At 36.0% G+C, this 21808-nt stretch overlaps 2 protein-coding genes across 4 annotated transcripts; one reads left to right on the top strand and one right to left on the bottom strand.

Moving 5' to 3' along the window:
• The first annotated feature begins 1167 nt into the window (after positions 1 to 1167).
• On the top strand, positions 1168 to 9888 carry LOC110681526. Of its 3 annotated transcripts, XM_021857544.1 has the most exons (3): positions 1168 to 1764; positions 7524 to 7631; positions 7695 to 9888. In XM_021857544.1, the coding sequence occupies exon 3, from the start codon at positions 8792 to 8794 to the stop codon at positions 9695 to 9697; it is 906 nt and encodes a 301-aa protein (XP_021713236.1). In that variant the 5' UTR covers positions 1168 to 1764; positions 7524 to 7631; positions 7695 to 8791; the 3' UTR covers positions 9698 to 9888. The 3 variants fall into 3 exon arrangements, with proteins under 3 accessions (XP_021713236.1, XP_021713237.1, XP_021713235.1); XM_021857545.1 differs by lacking the exon at positions 7524 to 7631 and having other exon boundaries at positions 7926 to 9888; XM_021857543.1 differs by having other exon boundaries at positions 7524 to 9888.
• Positions 9889 to 20524: 10636 nt separating this feature from the next.
• LOC5574623 (protein D3) lies at positions 20525 to 21192 on the bottom strand. The gene has a single exon (XM_021857546.1). The coding sequence runs from the start codon at positions 21078 to 21080 to the stop codon at positions 20586 to 20588; it is 495 nt and encodes a 164-aa protein (XP_021713238.1). The 5' UTR covers positions 21081 to 21192; the 3' UTR covers positions 20525 to 20585.
• Positions 21193 to 21808: the final 616 nt, after the last annotated feature.

Here is a 21808-nt window from a genome sequence, read left to right as displayed (position 1 = left end):
TGTCAGGAAAATATGCTAACTGAAAACATTTGTTGAATATATCAACTAAAAATGATAATCTACTTTCTGGAAGTTTCTTGATGAGGATGTAGAAAATTCCATCATCGCCAGGAGCTTTAATAATAGTTTTAATAATAGTTCTCACTTCTTCCAAATCAGTCTCACAGGCATTTTCGAAAACGTTCTCTTGATTGAGAATATTTTCGAAGTCCTGAGTAACTTGATTTTCAATTGGACTAGTAAGTTCTAAATTAAAATTGTGCGCACTTTCAAACTACATAGCAAGTTTTTGAGCTTTTTCGCAATTACACAGCGGAACACGTTTTTGTCTCAAGCTTCAAAATACCGCTATTTACTTAATTAAGGGTTGCTGAATCCATTGCCGATTTCAAAAATACCATAGCACGTCTAGTTTTTATGATATTGGCTGTTGAATATGCAAAATTTGACGATATCAGCCAAGTTGCATGCAAGTATGCCAGCTTGTAAGGTAATATATTTGCTTAATTTGCTGCTGAATTCAAACTCTATGTGTATAACAATACTTACCAACAAAGTTCATAATACTTTCGATACTCAAAAGTTATTTTTTTTTTGTGTTTCAGAAGAGTATTGTATTTTGCCATATGAAAGAAACGAAGAGAGATTTCTTACGCGCCATACAATTTATTTTTAATTTTTGTTTCTTAATTGAGCAAAACGTTTCTTGATTTCTTTCTGCACATCCTGCCATATAATTTTCATAGCATGATCGCGAATGCGTTGAAATTGCCTTCTCCTCCCGTTTTTAAGACGGATCAAGAGTTTAAGATCATCGTCTATAATCACGGATGCAAATTCAACTTCACATTTTGGAATTGCAATGCCCCTGGCTTCAACAATGGAATTTGTTAAAGTTTCAAGAGCATTGTCAATATCAAGCTTTGTTTGTAAAGGAATATTAACATTAAGATTAGAGTCAATAAATGTTTCATATATATATATATATATATATATATATATATATATATATATATATATATATATATATATATATATATATATATATATATATATATATATATATATATATATATATAAGTTAAGATCGAACCCTTACCGATCCTCAACAATCATCCATACACCAATCGCTTTATTGGTGTATCATCATTTTCATCATTCCCCGGCAACAACAACAAAAACGACGACGTCCACCACACCGACGACGATAGCCCAGCTAGTAGAACGGAAACAGTAGTCTAGCATCAGCATTTCATCACCTGACAACATAGGTAACATTTACGTGGACAACCACCGAACGAGACCACTAAACGAAGCCACAGCCCTTTGGACCCGCGGCATCAGCAGTTCTTCCACAGCAACAGCATAAGCATTGCAGTAGGTAGTGAGGTTTGATCGTAATTAATAATTGAATAAAGGTTCAGTTCGTTTTAGGCAGTAGATCGAATAAGTTCTTTTTTTAAAACTTAGTCTGGGTGACACCCTTCTTCACTGGCGCAGTCGGCAGTTCTAGCGTGGAGTAGTTAAAGTGTAGTGAAAAGTGTTCTTATCCGAAATCATCGGCGGCTTACCGAAGAGCAAAGGAGGAAACACCTAAACTACAGATTCTAGTGCACCGGCGGTTCACCGAGACACCAAAATCATCTTTAACGAAGCTTCACACCTGCTAGAAGACATCGAACCATCCGAGGGAATATCGGACAATCGAACCATCCGAGGGAATATCGGACAATTTAACCATCCGAGGGAACATCGGATAAAACCGTAAGTAGAATTAAGCTTTTTTATGTAAGTGATTATCAGAGTGATTTAAGTGAATGATCAAAATAACAAAATATAAGAAAAAATATCTATTACAGTGACAGAAAAATAATTAATTTAGCTTTTTTCATATCCAAATTGAAAACAAAAATCCTAGAAAACATAAATTCTCTTCACCTGTATTTTTTTTACCATTTTTTGAAAGGATTTTTTTTTAATCAATTTTGACTTCAAGTGTGGAAAATGGCAAAGTTTGACGAGAACCGCGACTTGATCACTATCCAAGTCGGAGAGTTAGAGACCCAGATCAGAGAATTAATAGGCATAATGCAACAACGCGACTCTAGAATAGCAGAGTTGGAAGCGTTCGCTACGCACCAACAATCAATTGCAAAAGAAGCCGCTGTTGTGCAGCAACAAAATTCAGTAGAAGGCGCCTTGCGAGCCCTTCAGACCCCACAAATTATTAGAATGTTGCCACCATTTGATGGTAACCCAATTAAATTACATTCATTCATAAGATCTATTGATGATCTTATGCCTGAAATTTCAAAGGTCAAGAACACTCCAGCTTACACTGTATGGCTTCTTGCCATCAGATCCAAAATTATAGGAGACGCTGACAATGTTCTAGAATTTTATGGCACTAGCACAGACTGGGACGAAATTAAAAACAGTCTGATTACACACTACAGCGACAAAAGAGATGAAGTATCTCTCACAAAGGACCTGTTTAAAATTACACAAGCGGATAAGGAGATTGAAGATTTCTATAAGGAAATAACTTTTATGTTGTCTCTTATGGTAAATCAATTAAATTTAAACGAACACAACAGTGACGTAAGAGCCGCGAAAAATCTATTCTACCAGGAAATAGGCCTGAAAGTGTTTCTTGCAGGGCTCAATGAACCGGTAGGCACTGTCATCCGTGCTCAATGTCCCACATCGTTGAAAGACGCTTTAAGACGATGTATTGAAGAAAGAAACTTTTATTATCACAAACAAAAATCTTATACCCCACCTGTCCCTACTAGGAACAAATTTCAAAACAAATTTTCAAACCCATTTTCAAGATTTCAGCAAACTCCGGTAACACAAAATTCGTTTCCAAGTTACCCAATCCAAACTAATCCATTCCAACGCGTCGCACCAATCCAACGTCCGCAACAACTACAGCACACCCCTCAACAGTTCTCTCCATTCCAACCTCAAGTACCATTTCAACGTACATTTTCTCCCAGTCAACCAAATCATTCTCAAAGACCACAACAACCTGGCCCATCCAATCCATTCAACCGAAATCCTAACCAATTTAGTAAACCTCCTTCCGGAACCTATCGTCCTCCAAAACCCACTCCAATGGAAATCGACCAGTCATTGAGAAGTTTAAAAGTAAATTATATGAATAGACCAAATTTTCATGAAGTAAATTGGACAGAACCAATCGATTACTACGGTCAATATAGTGAGCCATCTAACTGTTACCAATATGATGCAACTAATTATGAACAAGTTAATATCAATAATAGTTCCGAAGAACAACCCGTTACTGAACCAGAGGGTGATACCTTAAATTTTCAGATGGAATTGCCCGAAACACCAGAAACATGAACAGTAATAATTTTCTACCCTATATAAAAATGAAAACTAAATTTGGCGAACTAAAGTTTTTAGTTGACACTGGTGCCAACAAGAACTACGTGGATCCTGACAAAATTAGCACATGTTTTCTGAAAAACTGTACACCTACAGGAGTCAAAAATATCAATGGGAAACACAACATTAACAAATGTGTTGAAATCGAAATGTTTAACCAACCACTAACCGTTTACGCTTTGAAATTCCATCCATACTTCGACGGACTGATTGGATACGAATCACTCAGAAATCTAAAAGCAGAAATTTTAACCTCATCTAATACTCTCAAACTTCCTACTACATCAGTTAACATGCTTCGAAAATACCCCGATTCATTTAGTCGCAATCTAAATGCATATGAAGAAATTCCATTACCTCTAAAAACGAATGTACCGAATGGCGACTTTTTCGTCGAACATCCACTTCCTCTAACAGACGAAGTAATGATTCTACCAGGACTCTACACAGCAAAAGACAACAAAGCTACAGTTCTTTTGAAAAATTGCTGTGAAGTTCCAGTGAAAATCAGCCCTAATCGACTCATTTTCTCCGAATTGAATAATTTTGAAGTAGTGCAAAAAGTTGAAAATTATGAACCTGGATACGTATTTGATAACACATCAATAGATCCTAGATTGAAAAATCAGCTTCGAATCGACCATTTAAACATAGAAGAGAAGCGAAAATTGATCAATTTGATTTCGAAATTTCCAAGAGTTTTCTATTTGGAAGGTGACAATCTAAGCTTTACGAACGTCATTATACATAGAATAGAAACCAAAGACGATCTACCCGTTCATGCAAAAAGCTACAGGTACCCCTATTGTCATAAAGAGGAGGTACAAAAACAAGTTTCTAAGATGCTGTCTCAAGGCATCATACGTCCCAGCACGTCTCCTTGGTGCTCTCCAATTTGGATCGTACCAAAGAAATTAGATGCATCTGGACAACAGAAGTGGAGATTAGTAGTCGACTATAGAAAACTTAATGAAAAGACTATAGATGACAAATACCCACTACCCAACATAACCGAAATATTAGACAAACTAGGAAAATGCCAATATTTCACAACATTGGACCTAGCATCTGGCTTTCACCAGATCGAAGTTCACCCAGATGAAAACAGCCTTTTCCGTAGAACATGGATTATACGAATACTTAAGAATGCCATTTGGACTGAAAAATGCTCCAGCAACTTTTCAGCGTGTCATGGATCACGTACTCCGTGACCTAATTGGAAAATGTTGTCTTGTTTATATGGATGACATTATAATTTTTTCTGTTTCTCTTCAGGAACATATCGAAAATTTGACAAAAATATTTATGGCATTGGAAAAAGTAAACCTCAAAATACAGCTAGATAAAAGTGAATTCCTTAAGAAAGAAGTGGCATTTCTAGGCCATATTGTGACAGATAATGGCGTTAAACCAAATCCAAGCAAAATCGAAGCAATTCAAAATTGGCCTATCCCCAAAAACCAGAAAGAACTAAGAGGCTTTCTAGGAATTTTAGGATATTATCGTAGATTCGTTCGCGATTTCGCCAGAATAACAAAACCTCTCACTGCTCAACTGAGGAAAGGCGAACACGTAGAGCACACAGATATTTTTTTAAAAAAATTCGTTGCATGCAAAAAACTTTTAACTCAAAGCGATATCCTTCAATATCCAGATTTCGAAAAACCATTCGTGTTAACCACAGATGCTAGTAATTTTGCTCTAGGTGCCGTTCTATCCCAAGGTGCTATTGGACAAGACAGACCCGTAGCATATGCGTCTAGAACATTGACGAAAACCGAAGAAAGATATTCAGCAATAGAAAAAGAATTATTAGCGATCGTATGGGCAACTCAATACTTTAGACCCTACCTTTTTGGTAGAAAATTTACATTATACACGGATCACCAACCTTTAACATACGCACTAAACCTCAAAACACCCAATACAAAACTAGTTAAATGGCGTCTACAGTTATTAGAATATGATTTTGAAATAAAACACCGACCCGGTAAGCAAAACGTTGTCGCTGATGCTCTATCGAGGATAACACATGATATCAACGTGAACGAAGATGATTCCGACTCAGACGACTGTTCAGTGCATTCCGCTGATACAGATGACTCTGAATTCATCAAATGTACAGAAAAACCAATAAATTTTTTTCACAACCAAATTATTTTAAAAATTGACCCTAACGAATCTGAGACATACGAAGAAATTTTCCCTCGTGTGTACCGAAGAACTATTACGAAAATAACATTTGGTGTACCACTTTTAATTCGAATTTTGAAAGAATACATGGATCCCAGACGATCAAACTGCATTATGTGTCCTGAAAACGTGATACAATCCTTACAAATTGTATACAAAAACTATTTTAGTAGATGCAAAACTTTCAAACTCTGCATATCACAAAAAATTCTCATTGATCTACCAAACTTAGAAGATCAAAACTCAATTATCGAGGATACCCACGAAACAGCTGTTACCTATGTGATAGGTCACAATCGTGCATTTGCTTATTTTGTATTTTTCTTTTTTCGTTTTGTTATATTTTTTCCCTTTTTTTGTAAATAATTATGATTTAACTCTAGTTTAAATATAAATAACCTAATTTGTAAATAATATTCCTATAATCCTTATCCTAAGATACCAGTTACCCTTAATATTAAAAAAATGAATTATATAAAAAATGAATTTGTAAATAGAAACAATTTAAATTTGAATTTCATACCCATCCTACTATACCCCTGGTATCCCACCATCAAAATCCTTCCCAAACCATATATGCACTGATGCATGGCGCCCGGTACCAACTGTGCGAAAACAAATCCCTCCCGGGAAATGTTCTAAGATTTGGTTTTGCTGCATCATCAAGTCCTATAAAAAGGATATGCAGGCCCAGGAAAGGATCTTTTTCGGTACAAAGTTAAAAGTTAATCGCGAGTGGAAGACACCTGTACCCCACCGCAGATCAAATAGGAAGTGATAAGTGCCAAGTGTCCCACTAGAAACTCAAGGGAACCTGAGAGGACCGAACAGGACGGGTCTCGAAGACATTCCGGAGACGCAAAGCCTCGCTGGCATCTCGACATTCATCGACCGCCGGCAAGGAAGCCAAGTCACTAGCCATTTATTGGACCGAAACTCCCATCAGCAACGACAAATCGCAGGTGAAGTTGTAGTGCATTCCTTTCATACCTTCTTAAATCCTTACCCTTTAAAATAAATCATGTGTAAATTAGAATTTTATTAGTGGTTCAGCATTATGATTTGAGACGCATTCCCCTTTTTCTCTCTCTTTCGTGGTGGTTAAATTTAAGTCGCGAAGCAAGTGTGGGTTGTGAGTCTGCCCCTAAACGATTCTCCCGGATAGACCCTGAGCGGGCTAAAGTGTAAATAGTTCTCAAAGATTTGCTTGATTAATTAGTTTTTTTTTTTAATTTTAAATTGAAGTTTTTTGAAGTTTTTTCTTAGTGTTAATTTCTTTAGTTTTCTAGTGTAGTTCCTTTTTTCTTATTATTTTTCTTGAATTAAATGAATTAGAACAATTAGTATCACAGAGGTATTCGTAAAAATCTGGAGGAGATAAAAAGGAGATTCTTTTTTCCTAATATGAAAAGGAAAGTTAGGAAGTACATCATCCTGTGTGATACTTGTAATAAAGCAAAATACGAGAGAAAACCTTACAAAATTAAATTTGGTGAAACCCCTATACCGAAACAACCCATTGAAATTATTCACATAGATATCTACATCGCTCAACCAAATTTGTTTTTATCTGTAGTAGACAAGTTCACAAGGTATGGAACATTAATCCCAATAAAATCAAGATCAATTGCGGATATACGAAAGGCGATAATAAAATACATAACACTGTACGGCACTCCAAGCTTGATTGTCTCGGATAACGAACCAGCAATTAAGTCCATCGAAATTCGAGGACTACTCTCAGATCTCAATATACAACAATATTTTACTCCTTCGAACCACAGTCAAACAAACGGAATAGTCGAAAGATTTCATTCGACAATAACCGAAATTTTTAACGCTAATAAACACAAATACGGTGAAGTGTCAAACAAAGAAAAATTTTTAATCGCATGTTCTTTATACAATAACAGCATCCATACAGCTACCAACATGAAACCACGTGAAATTTTATATGCAGCCAAAAATGGACAGGAGAGACCGATAGAAATGGAACGCCTTGTTGAACTTCGTGACAAGTTGTACGACGAAGTTCAAGTACAACTAACCAAGACACAAAACTCACAGAATCTGTACCACAACAGGAAGCGAGAGGATCCGCCAAAACTAAAACAAAACGAATTGGCATACAACCGCATCCAAGGAGTGAAGTCGAAAATTAAGGACCGCTACCAACAAGTGCGAGTACGATCTAACCGGAAACACACGTACAAAGATATCCTAAGTCGAAAATTACATAAAGAAAAACTGCGACGAATCCGAAAGTAACACCACAGAATCTCTAATGTGTTTTTTCATTTGTTTTCTCTTTTTAGATGACGTTTATTTGGAATATCCTGATAACAACCACATTCCTTACTCAGCTATCCCAACCACAATCCATCCACGTCATTAATCTCAAACAAAACCCCGGTCTTTTAACCATAGAAACTGGCAACAGTTTTATAAAAATAGGCAATCACAGATTGTTTCATATCCTAGAACTGGATAATTACGAACCTATTTTTAGAAAATTGCTTGCTAATATCCAAGGAATACGGACGTTCTCAAATTTTACTGATATGTTTGAAATCTTAGAATCGAAATATGGAACCGTTCACAGTTTATTCAATAATCTTCGGCCAAAGCAAAGAAATGAAAGAGGATTATTTAATTTTCTCGGAACTGGAATAAAAAGAATTACAGGAAATATGGACCATAACGACTATGAACAAATTTCAAAAATATTTTTGAACTGCAGATCAAGAACAAAAGACTTATTAACGAAAACAACGAACAGCTTAAAATTAATCTACAACTCCAAAATAGAATCAATTCCATTATCAACCGTTTAAATCAACAACAGAGTGAAATAACTAAAAACATTATATCAGCTAGATTTGAAAACGAAACCAACAAAAACTTTAAATTATTTAGAGAAATTTTGAAAATCAATTACAACTTAGACAACCTTAAATCACATTTAGAAGACATTTTTGAATCAATTCAGTTAGCAAGAACTAACATTATTCCCAAACAAATACTTTCAATTGAAGAGTTAGGATTTGTTTCAGATATATTAGAAGAACAAAACATTAGGACGAACAGTTTAGATCAAATTTATGAATATTTAGAATTGTCAGCATTTTACAACCATTCAAAACTAATATTTGTTGTGTCAATTCCAAAAATAGAAAAAGCTATGTACACACATTTTTTCCTAGAACCTCTTCCAGTAGTAGATAAAATTTTAAAACTTCCTGCTAATGCTGCTTTGCAAAGCGACAACAGAACATATTTCATCAAGAAGGATTGCCTGCGAATCGAAAGGACAAGGCTGTGCAATCTAAGCAGCCTAGAGGACATAACCGGCGACCTATGCTACTCAAACCTACTAAGAGGACTATCAGGAAACTGTACTTTCGTAAAATGCTATCAATCAACGGAGATCAAAGCGATCATGGACAATTACCTTGTCGCTAAAAACATCAATAACACAGAAATCGAATCGAATTGTGGTCTTTCAAAACGAAACTTATCTGGAACGTATTTGATAGAGTTCCACAATTGCTCTGTCATAATAAATGGCACCAAGTTCTCAAATGTCGAAGCAAACAAATCAGAACCGACATTTGTTATGCCATTAGATGGTTTACATATCAATGAACAGACCCTGGAAATCCAGAATAATATGGAAGAAATTCACATCCATAATAGACATCGGATTGAAGCATTAACTAAGGAACACAAAATTCAGACATACACATCTCTAAGTATGTCGACCGTATGTTTTCTTCTAAGTATCGTTGCAGGTCTTTCATGGATTTCGAGAAAACGCAGACAGATATCTCTTCATATTGGAGCATCCATGGAGTCTAAAAGCAAACCAGAAATTAAACCTGAGACCAGTACAATTCGGGACGAATCGTCTCCAAAAGGGGGAGTAGTTAAGATCGAACCCTTACCGATCCTCAACAATCATCCATACACCAATCGCTTTATTGGTGTATCATCATTTTCATCATTCCCGGCAACAACAACAACAACAACAACGACGACGTCCACCACACCGACGATGATAGCCCAGCTAGTAGAACGGAAACAGTAGTCTAGCATCAGCATTTCATCACCTGACAACATAGGTAACATTTCGTGGACAACCACCGAACGAGACCACTAAACGAAGCCACAGCCCTTTGGACCCGCGGCATCAGCAGTTCTTCCACAGCAACAGCATAAGCATTGCAGTAGGTAGTGAGGTTTGATCGTAATTAATAATTGAATAAAGGTTCAGTTCGTTTTAGGCAGTAGATCGAATAAGTTCTTTTTTTAAAACTTAGTCTGGGTGACACCCTTCTTCACTTATATATATATATTTATATATATATATATATATATATATATATATATATATATATATATATATATATATATATATATATATATATATATATATATATATATATATATATATATATATATATATATTCCAGTCGGCTCAAAAATAATTGAAACTGGAGCTGATAGGATTGAGAATCGCTTCGTGGGATATTTGAAATGTAACAGGGACAGGATCAGAATCAAAATCAGCATGAGTAATCAGTTGGCTACACAGATGACTAGAGTCAGTTAAAACCAAATCAATCGTAGATGGATTAAAAACTCTTCTTGTTTTAGAATAAGTGGCGGTACTGATGATTGGTCATCTGGATTCGGAGATATTCCAAAATTCCTTGGGGGACCAACGCGTAGCCATAACCTACGTAAATATCTTAGGCTATAGGATTTTTATCGTATTCGGATATTCACTCCTCGGAATGATACATTAATGCGAGTGTGTGCAGCCGTCTTTGAATAATGAGCATTAATGTATCTGATACCACGCTGGACAAATTTAGATCTTAAAAAATCTAAAATACCTCATATTGTAATATTCAGATTTCTCCAAGAATACTGAACCGATTTGTATGATTTTTTAGAGTAGCTCCTTATAACCTGGCATTGTATGGTACATATTTTATTTTCTTGATAAATTGACCAAAAACAAAATGGCCGCCAAAGACATTTGATACGAAGAATGTCGGTCCCCCAAGGAACATCGGAATATCTTCAAAACTAGATCACCACTGATTAATATCGACGCGGCTTCTTAAACTAGAAGAGTTTTTTGAGAGCTTGTGAAAAAATTGTGCAAAAATATTGAGAAACAAAAAAGTTATCGTGATTTGAATATTTTTTTAGCGGAACGAAATGAAGCTGCCGGTAGAAGGGTTAATAGCATTACAGAGATAAACTGCAAATTCATTTTGGTACATTGGACAAATCTGTTAAAACTGATGTAGAAATGCTTACAATAAGCTTTTTAAGAGTATGAATTTCACTGAAATTTTAACAGAAGTTTACTGAAGTCATATGAACAGTAGTTTTGATATCAATTTATTCAAAGCATCTTTGGGATCTTGAATCTTGAAAGCTTCCGGGCTTTCAGACAGTTTTGCTTATGAAAAAAAATAAACATTTTGTTCTTCTCTTCTTCTTGGCATTAACGTCCTCACTGGGACAGAGCCTGCTTCTCAGCTTAGTGTTCTTAGGAGCACTTTCACAGTTATTGAAAGATCGCAGCAGGCTGTGGTGCGAGTTGGCTGCTTTTGAATTTTTGTGTCACGTTTTTCATCGTTCCGCGATTTTCGGCTCCGTGATTCGGCTGGTACAGCTTGTGTTTTGCATTTTCTTAAACTTTACCGCATTTCTTAGAATATTGTGACCGTTTTTCTGCTATTTTAAGGAAGTCATTTGATTGATTTCCATCCAAATTGAATTTGGTTATGTTTTACGTTTAATGTGTTTCGTACTAATAAGTGAAAATTGCATGCTAGTGCAGCTCGTGAAAACAGTGACATGATGGGAAGATTAGAAGCATGTTGAGCATACGGCACATAGGCAAAATGTAGCTTTTGGATTAAGGAACAGATGCGGGTTTAGTTTTATAACAACAGAGAACAAAAAAAGAAGAGAAAGTGTAACTAACGATGCAGGCTGAACGAGAAGCAAAAAAACAGGGTGAGAATGTTCCTTTTAATTCTTTGTGGGTTATTATATTATATTTGCATCGTATATCTAAATAATGGGGAGGGATGAATTGTACAAATCAAATTTTTATACCATCAAGTGCGCATCGTACCTTCGTGCTGTGCGTACACGAATTCTCTCTGCTCTTGGAAGTTTTCTTAAAAACTACCTAAAGCAATAAAACAGTACTTTTCAGTGCTACAAAAACAGTACTTTTCAGTGCTAAAATTAAAAACGGTACTTTTCAGTGCTACTAAAACAGTACTTTTCAGTACCGTAAAACGGGGTAACTTTGATAGTTTTTTCGAAGAAAACTTGAATAATTTTGCATGCTGTTTCAAGGATTTACAGTTTATATTTTTAAAACAAGTACTGGCATCCTAGCTATCGATTACAGTCGATAAATTGGCAAAAGATTTATTTTGATTGGATATATAATTATTTATATAATCGAAAGTTGGTTTTCTGTTTTGGGGTAACTTTGATAATGGAGTATGATTCGAACAAAATTGAATGAATAGCGAACATTTGTAGGGCATTGCATACCTCTAGGCGTTTAACGTTATATGGAAATTTCTGACTTAGATTACAAAAATGGTCCCAGTTTGTGAAAATGCTTTTCGCTAAGAGATTTGAGACCGTATTCAAGTTCTATGATAACTAGGCTATCAAAGATAAGTGGCCAACTATTCAAAACTACATCAAATAGTGATCGTAGAACAGATTGTTTGTAAGCGTTTCGAAAGTGTTAAAATTGTATAAAATTTTTAAATTCGTATAAAAAGCCTAAAATCTTCTTAATTCAAATGAAAACCGCTCTCACATAAAGTGTCATACTAATATTCTTTAGTTTTGCATTCGTTTTGCTTAACTGATTAACAGAAATTATGATATTTCGTTTAGTATGCGGTGGGTTACGCACTATCAAAGTTACCCGCATTATCAAAGTTACCCCGTTTTACGGTACTATTTTTTCTACTATTGATCCCTTTACGATCCTTGTTTGGACCCGTGCCTTCGATTTTTCGTTGGACCCGTTGGCGAAAGCTAGCGGTGGTAATCCTTCTTGGACACCGTCTTGGGAAAAAACCTTTCGAAGGTCACGTCTTCTTTCGTTTATTAATTAAACATGGTATCAACAACTAACAAAAGGAAGGGTGAATCTCTGAATTCACTACTTCCTTCCAAAAAAGTGGGTTTTAAAACTGTCACTACACGTGGCAAGAATGGAAGAAAGGACGTTTCCCCGGAATGCGAACTTTCTTCCAAGGGTGAAATGAATAATTGTATCGAAATGAGCAATCAGTTCGATGCTCTAGACAAATTTTCCGAACACCAAATCGAAGCAGCCTCTAGCCCAGGCTCTTTGATTCAAGTGAGGAAGCAAAGAGTGCCGCCTATCGTGGTCAGTTGTTCCGAATTTGGGGGATTTAGGCAGGAGATCTTGAACTCTGTTAGGGGAATCAAGGTTTCCTTCCAAATCGCAAAGAAAGGAGACTGTCGCGTTTTGCCGGAAACTCTTAAAGATCGTGAGCTTCTTCTCAAACATCTTGAAGAGAAGAAGCACAATTTTTTTACTTATGACGACAAAACTGAACGTTTGTTCAAAGTTGTTTTGAAAGGTCTCTCAAGTGACTATAAATCACCTGAAGAGATCAAAAATGGAATAAATGATATACTTGGATTTTCCCCAGTCCAAGTAATCATTATGAAAAGAGAACCCAATCTGGCATTATTCGGAAAGGGCTTTCTCAAGAATTTTATTTAGTTCACTTTAACAAAAAAGAACTAAATAATATTAAAGCTTTAGAAAAAGCAAAACTTTTGTTTGATGTCCGTGTGACATGGGAACATTTCCAGAAACCTGGAGGAAATTACCAGAACCCCACTCAGTGCCGTCGGTGCCAAAAGTGGGGTCATGGTACAAAAAATTGTCGCATGGATGCTAAATGCATGATTTGCGGAGGTTCTTCTCACGCCAAAGACGTCTGTCCAGTGAAGGAAGATACCACCAAATTCATATGCTGTAATTGCGGGGCTAACCATAAGTCCAATTTTTGGAATTGTCCTTCACGCAAAAGGGTCATTGAGGCTCGTGCCAAGCAGATGAAAGATAATATCCGTTACGATAACGGTCGTTTCCGAAATTTGCCTGGTAGAGTATCGAACAATGCTCATTTTTCAGTTAACGATCGCTTGATCATGAATCATACCCATCAGGAAGATCATAATCATGCTCATTCACAAACTAATTTTAATCCGTCGGGTAGCCGTTCGAATCTTTCAATTTCGAATGTATCTACCCACGGTAAATCCTTTGCCGATATCGTAGCAGGAAATTCGAACTCCTCCCCTGTTCGATCCATGGGTACCCATTCTACTTGTTTCAAATCAAATGGAAAAAGCCCTACCGCCGCAGGTAACTCCGCATCTTCGTCTACCGAAAATTCCAATGGGAAATCACATGACATGTCTGCCTCTGATTTTAATTTTCTAACTGAACAATTGAATCTAATGATTGATGCAATGTTCAAAGCCACCACTATGACTGAAGCAGTCCAAGTAGGTGTAAAATTTACAAATCAAATTGTTATTGGATTACGTTTTTCTAATGGATCCAAATAATAATTTAAATATTTTAAATTGGAATGCTCGTTCTCTGAATGGTAAAGAGGACGAGCTGTTTAATTTTCTTACGGTTAATAACGTGCATATAGCAGTTATTACCGAAACTTATTTAAAACCTGGATCTAAACTCAAAAGAGATCCTAACTTTTTTGTTTATCGTAATGATCGACTTGATGGGGCATGTGGGGGAGTTGCAATCATCATTCATAGGCGTATAAAACATCAACTGTTTTCATCATTTGAAACTAAAGTTTTTGAAACTTTAGGTGTTTCTGTTGAAACACAGTTTGGTAAATATACTTTCATAGCTGCCTATTTGCCTTTTCAATGCTCTGGGCAGCAAGTTAATTTGCTCCAAACTGACTTGCGTAAATTGACTCGCAATAAGTCAAAATTTTTGTCATTGGTGACTTTAATGCCAAACATCGGTCATGGAATAATTCTCAAAGTAATTCCAACGGCAGAATTTTATTTGATGAGTGCTCTTCAGGATATTTCTCAATTCAATACCCTGATAGCCCCACATGTTTTTCCTCTTCTAGAAATCCATCTACGATTGATTTGGTCTTAACCGACTCTAGTCATCTTTGTAGCCAAATGATTACTCATGCTGATTTTGATTCTGATCATGTCCCTGTTACATTTCAAATATCCCAAGAAGCGATTCTCAATCCTATCAGCTCCACTTTCAATTATTTACGAGCCGACTGGAATATATATAAAACGTATGTTGACTCCAATCTTGATGTTAACATTTCTTTAGAAACTAAACTTGATATTGACAATGCTCTTGAAACTTTAACAAATTCCATTGTTGAAGCCCGGAGCATTGCAATTCCAAAATGTGAAGTAAAATTTGAATCCGTGATTATAGACGATGATCTTAAACTCTTGATCCGTCTTAAAAACGTGAGGAGAAGGCAATTTCAACGCACTCGCGATCCTGTTATGAAAATTATATGGCAGGATTTGCAAAAAGAAATCAAGAAACGTTTTGCTCAATTAAGAAACAAAAATTTTGAAAATAAAATTTCTCAATTGGACCCTGGCTCTAAGCCCTTTTGGAAATTATCGAAAATCTTGAAAAAACCTCAGAAGCCAATACCGGCATTGAAAGAGGAAAACAAATTATTACTAACTAATTGCGAAAAAGCTCAAAAACTTGCTATGCAGTTTGAAAGTGCGCACAATTTTAATTTAGGACTTACTAGTCCAATTGAAAATGAAGTTACTCAGGAGTTCGAAAATATTCTCAATCAAGAGAACGTTTTCGAAAATGCCTGGGAGACTGATTTGGAAGAAGTGAGAACTATTATTAAAAAATTCAAAAACATGAAAGCTCCTGGCGATGATGGAATTTTCTACATCCTCATCAAGAAACTTCCAGAAAGTAGCTTATCATTTTTAGTTGATATATTTAACAAATGTTTTCAATTAGCATATTTTCCTGACAAATGGAAAAATGCTAAGGTTGTTCCAATTTTAAAACCAGACAAAAATCCTGCAGAAGCTTCTAGCTATCGTCCAATCAGTTTGCTTTCCTCCATCAGTAAACTTTTTGAAAAGGTTATTTTGAACAGAATGATGGCCCACATCAACGAAAATTCAATTTTTGCCAATGAACAGTTCGGATTCCGCCATGGACATTCGACCACTCATCAACTTTTACGTGTAACAAATTTGATCCGTTCCAACAAATCTGAAGGCTATTCTACTGGTCTTGCTCTTCTAGACATAGAAAAAGCATTCGACAGTGTTTGGCATGAAGGTTTGATTGTAAAATTAAAAAAACTTTAATTTTCCAACATACATTGTTAGAATAATTCAAAGTTATCTGTCAAATCGTACACTTCAGGTTAATTATCAGAACTCCAGATCTGAAAGACTTCCTGTAAGAGCTGGTGTTCCTCAAGGCAGCATTTTGGGACCAATATTATACAATATTTTCACATCTGACTTACCTGAGCTACCTCAGGGATGTCAAAAATCTATGTTTGCGGATGACACAGGCCTCTCCGCCAAAGGACAAAGCCTGCGTGTTATCTGTAGTCGATTGCAAAAAAGTTTGGATTTTTTTTTCTTCATACTTGCAAAAATGGAAGATTTCTCCTAATGCTTCCAAAACTCAACTAATAACATTCCCACATAAACCAAAAGCTCTTTATTTGAAACCTTCAAGTAGACATGTTGTCACGATGAGAGGGGTTCCAATAAATTGGTCAGATGAAGTTAAGTATCTAGGGCTCATGCTAGATAAGAATTTAACTTTCAAAAATCACATTGAGGGCATTCAAGCCAAATGTAATAAATATGTAAAATGTCTCTATCCCCTTATTAATAGAAAATCAAAACTTTGTCTTAAGAACAAGCTGTTGATATTCAAACAAATTTTCAGGCCAGCCATGTTGTATGCTGTACCAATATGGACTAGCTGTTGTAATACCAGGAAGAAAGCTCTGCAGAGAATTCAAAATAAAATTTTGAAAATGATTCTGAGGCTTCCTCCCTGGTATAGTACCAATGAGTTACATAGAATATCCAATGTTGAAACATTGGAACAAATGTCAAATACAATCATTAATAATTTCAGGCAAAAATCGTTACAATCTTCTATTGCCACGATTAATGCGTTATATGTTTAGGTTAAGTTAGGTTAAGTATATTAAAAACGTTTTTTTTTTCTCTTATAAGCAGGTGAAATCAACTCACCTGTAAAAAAACTGAACTGCTACGGCAAATGAAATGTAATATGTTGTTAACAAAATGTTAATTAAATCTTAAATTTGTTTTACCAAATTAGGATGATAGTGTTGTCAAACAACACAGAACACCTAGATATAAGAAATGAATGTAATGTTTGGAATGATACTAATAAAGAAAATTAAAAAAAAAAAAAAAATTATACCATTCCAGAGAGCGAGTAAAGGCGCTTAAGCCTTGGCTTTAGAGTGAAGACATACGGCAGAAAAACCTGTGTCCCATCCCAGGAAAAGGAGACCGGACAACAATGATGTGTGCACCAAAATTCTTAGCAACGCCAATTCCAATGATTTTACTTATCCCTTCAAATGAAACGGTTGGTACGGTTGTCCCCGTTTCTTCTTGTGTAAAATTGAAAAAACAGTGCGTCTATCATGTTATTCATACGTGAATAATCTGATAATCGTGAGTGTTCCAATTATCTTCAAACCCAAAGTCTGCACAGTGGGCCTGACCATTTTAATTTTTGTATCATATCTTTGATGTGCTGCAAATATCAATGCTGACAAGAAAATATCTGAATAAATCTCGGTATTTCTAGGATGCTTTTCAATATTGGCTGTGCAAGCACTTAGATTAGATTAGATTAGATTAGGAGCACTTCCACAGTTATTAACTGAGAGCTTTCTTTGCCAAAGTTGCCATTTTCGCATTTGTATCTCGTGTGGCAGGTACGATGATACTCTATGCCCAAGGAAGTCAAGGAAAATTCCATTACGAAAAGATCGTGGACCGAGAGGGAATCGAACCCAGACACCTTCAGCATGGCTTTGCTTTGTAGCCGTGGACTCTAACCACAAGCCACCAGAAGTGGCCCTAGACTATCAAAAGGAATCCTTTATACTTTTCCGAAATCTATCACGTAAATTTATATAATAAAATAATGAGGCCAAGGGCGCCATGAGGCTATGCTACGGCTCTGAGCACCAGATGAAAACGCTCAAAATAATAGTAGTAATAGAAGTTTACATATTTATAGCTTGGGTGTTGAAACGCCTAGAACCGAAAAATTTCATAACAACTATTACTTTACGATCTCATGCTCAACTATTTAACCGTTGCAATGAAAATTTTCAAATTAGATGATAATGAAATTGGTCACATTTTTAGTTCGCTGTCAAAACTTCATGCCGATTACTCATACGGAAATAAAGTAGAGCCGTTTGTATGAAAACCGGCTTTCACTACTATTTTTCTGAGCACAACTGTATGTGAGGTGTGAAAGTCAAAGAATGACGTAGGCAAATCTCCATCACGTGGGGCCACAATGCCCACAATGAACATTTCACGGTAAGAGCGGCACTGTAGTGAAAAAAGAGGCAAAGCATAACAAAAGCATAATATTTTAGAAGGCTTCAGGAAGAACTCCCACAGGATTTTCGAAAAATCCAAGAAGGATATCTGAGGGATCCAAAAAGGATTCATAACAATTCCTCAAGGATACTGAAAGGATTTCCGAAAGACTAAGAAGATAACTACGAAGGATTCATAAAAATCATATATTCCAGAGTTCTATCAAGAATTCTTTCATCTATCTCCTCTGAGGAATTTTATTACAAATTTTGAAAGATTTCCTCGGAATATCTTCTTAAAATATAAAAAATCTTTTGGCATACGTTCTAGGATTAATATTGAAATTAACACTAACGATTACCCGAAGAATCAATAATTAATCTAAGCTCATAAAAATTCCTTCAGAGGTTCATATAAAATCTTATCTGCAGAATTCTTTAGAAAATGCTATCAGTTACTTTCTCATGAGCTCTTCTTATAATTCCATTGAGCAGAATTTAAATGAAAGTTTAATTTTATTAAATTGTTCTTAAATTTCAGATATCAACATAAATTTCCCAAGAACCCTTCAAAAATCCATCAATTTCAGGAAGAATGTTTTAGGTAAACTTTCCAAATTTTGAAGATGTTCTTGGGGAATCACTGCCTTGGAGTAAAAATATGTCCTGGAAAGTCCTGGTTTGGTGTAAATTCTGTGTTAACTCCAGAAGGTAAATCTAAATTCTGAAAGAACTTCTAAAAGAATTCTTGGAGGATTTCTCAAAGTTTTCTCATAGCAAACTTTGTGAATCGCTGATTGCATTTCATCATGAAGTTTTCGAGAAAATATAAAAACAAAGTTTTTGCGGGACTTCATGCAGCCATCAAAGACAAATCAGGCCCAATTTTTTGAAGAATGTGTTGAGGGATTACTGAAGATATTTGAAGAAAAATAACCAGACGGTGTTTTCAGGAATCCTTGAAGTGATCCTTGAAAAAAAAAATTAAAACGCAATTTTGAATATAATTGCCGCTTGAGAGCATGAAGAAAATTACTTAAATATATGTAGAAAAATTCCCGAAGATGGCATCTTAACTAATACTTGGAGGAATCCCCACAATCCCATTTCATTATGTATTTTCATAGATGAGTTATTCCAGGCATCTTCAGAGAAATTCTTTGTAAAATGTTTGTTAAAATTTCACAGAAATTTTCGAATGAAATCAAACATAAAATTCTGAATTAAAATTTGATAGGCAGTTCATTTTCACTTACAATATTGGTTAGGACTCGACAGAGAAATTCGAGCTATTCCCACGAATATAGTATAAATTATTGTAATGCTTATAATAGAAATTCCTCGAATAATCTGAAAAAAAATTATAACTTTACAGATTTTTGGCAAAAATCTTTTGAACTTCATATAATGTGATAAAACCTTCCGATGGTCCCTGGCAGAAGGCTGATAATTTTCAGTTGGACTTAAAGAAAACATAAAAAACGTTATCGTGACGCAATACTACATCAAATAAAATTCTGAACACAATCTTCAAAAACTTCAAGCAAAATATACACCTTTGTAGAAATTTAGGAAATTAGTTGACTTATTTTTTTCGTCAGCTTTGCATCAGGTTGAACAGGGTACTTGTGCACTTACCAACCATCAAATATAGATATTAATCAGCCTACCTTAGCCTAGTGGTAACGTCTTCGGCTTCAAAGGAAAGCCACGCTGAAGGTGTCTGATGGGTTCAACACCTAGTCGGTTTAGGATGTTTTCGTAACGCAAAATTTCCTTGACTTCTCTGGGCATAGATTATCATCGTACCTGCCATACAATATACGAAATGCAAAAATAATGCAACTTTGATACAGACATCACTCAATTAATAACACTCGAACACTGAGTTGAGATGCTGGCTTTGTCCCAGTGAGGACGTAATACCAAGAAGAAGAAGAAAAAGAAGAGTCGTTGGAAAACCTCTGTTATTGAGTTGCCTCAGTAGCGTATCTGCTACGAGATCACACAAAAATGGCGAATAAGATGAAATAGGAAAAAATATATAGCGATGGCACAACCCTTTGAAAAAAATCCAAGAATTGCACAAAAATATACTTCAAGAATTACACAAAGAACAGAGATCCCTTTATGAATTTTGCAATAGCACTAAACCAAAAGAAATATCAGAAAAATGTGAAGAAAACATATTGACTTCTACTATCCTACGGTTGAATGGACTTGACAAAACATCCAGACATTTAAGACTTACCAAGCGCTCAGCTTCGGTCCACACCACTGCACTCTTCCTCCAGCCTGCTTATAAACCAGGAACACGTACCGATGGAACCCAGTGCCTGGCGGTGGAGACGGTCCATTATACTCCGCGACAGCTTCTCCAGCGGCCACATCTACCCCGGGCACGTTCACCACCACCCAGTGCTTCCACTCTCGTTCAAGCGGAAGTGCTCGAGACGGCGCATCCGGATCAGTCATGGTCAACGTGTACAACGAGCCTGGTTCTGTATCCCAGCTGACGGTCGGTTGATCTTGGAGCTGCTCCGGTTTCAACTCATTGCCGAGGTTGACATGCACTCCGGATGATGTGTAGCTTACTTTGGCTAGACCATAAGGTGGTTGGTTGATCATATCCGGGACGATTTGACTACTGATAAAAGCATTGTAGACGGACAAGTCCTGCTGCTTGGTAATGTTGATAAACGAGACACTTCCGATAAGACAGAGTAACAATATGCGGTTCATGATGGATTTCGGACTGAGCTGCGGTCAGGTGTAAGTTGGAAACTGAACTGATTGAATCGTTTGAAAAGCATTTGATTAAGAAGTCATTGATAGTTATAGAAACTCGTGAGGGAAAAAACTCTAGAGGCTTTTTACATGTACCTACCGGGGAATCACGTTTTGCGATGTGATTCAATGCGTTCAAGCGTTCTTGTCGAACAAAAAACCTTCAACTTGGAATACCACTGAACAATACAAAGGAAGCACCCATAGTTGACGGAACAGCATTGGTCAATCTTCTACACATTCTTCATCTTGTTGGCATGATGTCTCCACTGGCACAGAACCTGCTTCTCAGCTTAGTATAGTAAGAGCACTTCCTCAGTTATTACAGAGAGCTCTCTTTGCCAAAGGTACCATTCTTGCAATAGTATAATAGTTCGAAAAGATCTTGGACTTTGCCACAAGAAAACAGACGTACCGGAGCAGAAGCGAGGAACTGACAATCAAAACTTGGTATGATATGATGATGGTGTTTTTGTAATAGTTGACAAAACAGATAAAAAATTGAAATATAATATCAAATTATTGTTCCTGGAACTTTTGAACCATGGCAAAATTTGATGTTTGTAGTTCTAATGAATATTAGCGTCAACTACAATTTTGATCGTGAAATCAATGTTTAAAAAAAGAAACACTGTGCAAAAAAGAACTACTATTCAGGTCATCCTTCGGACTTTTATGAAAAA

This window comes from Aedes aegypti, chromosome 1 (assembly GCF_002204515.2).
Source record: "Aedes aegypti strain LVP_AGWG chromosome 1, AaegL5.0 Primary Assembly, whole genome shotgun sequence".
NCBI lineage: Eukaryota > Metazoa > Arthropoda > Insecta > Diptera > Culicidae > Aedes > Aedes aegypti.
Note: the sequence above shows the minus strand (reverse complement) of the source record. Positions and strands in the feature narration are given on the sequence as shown.

What these genes read in the sequence shown, in the direction of transcription:
- LOC110681526 (XM_021857545.1), top strand. Translation starts at nt 8,792, where the DNA reads ATGTACACACATTTTTTCCTAGAACCTCTTCCAGTAGTAGATAAAATT.
- LOC5574623 (XM_021857546.1), bottom strand. Translation starts at nt 21,080, where the DNA reads ATGAACCGCATATTGTTACTCTGTCTTATCGGAAGTGTCTCGTTTATC.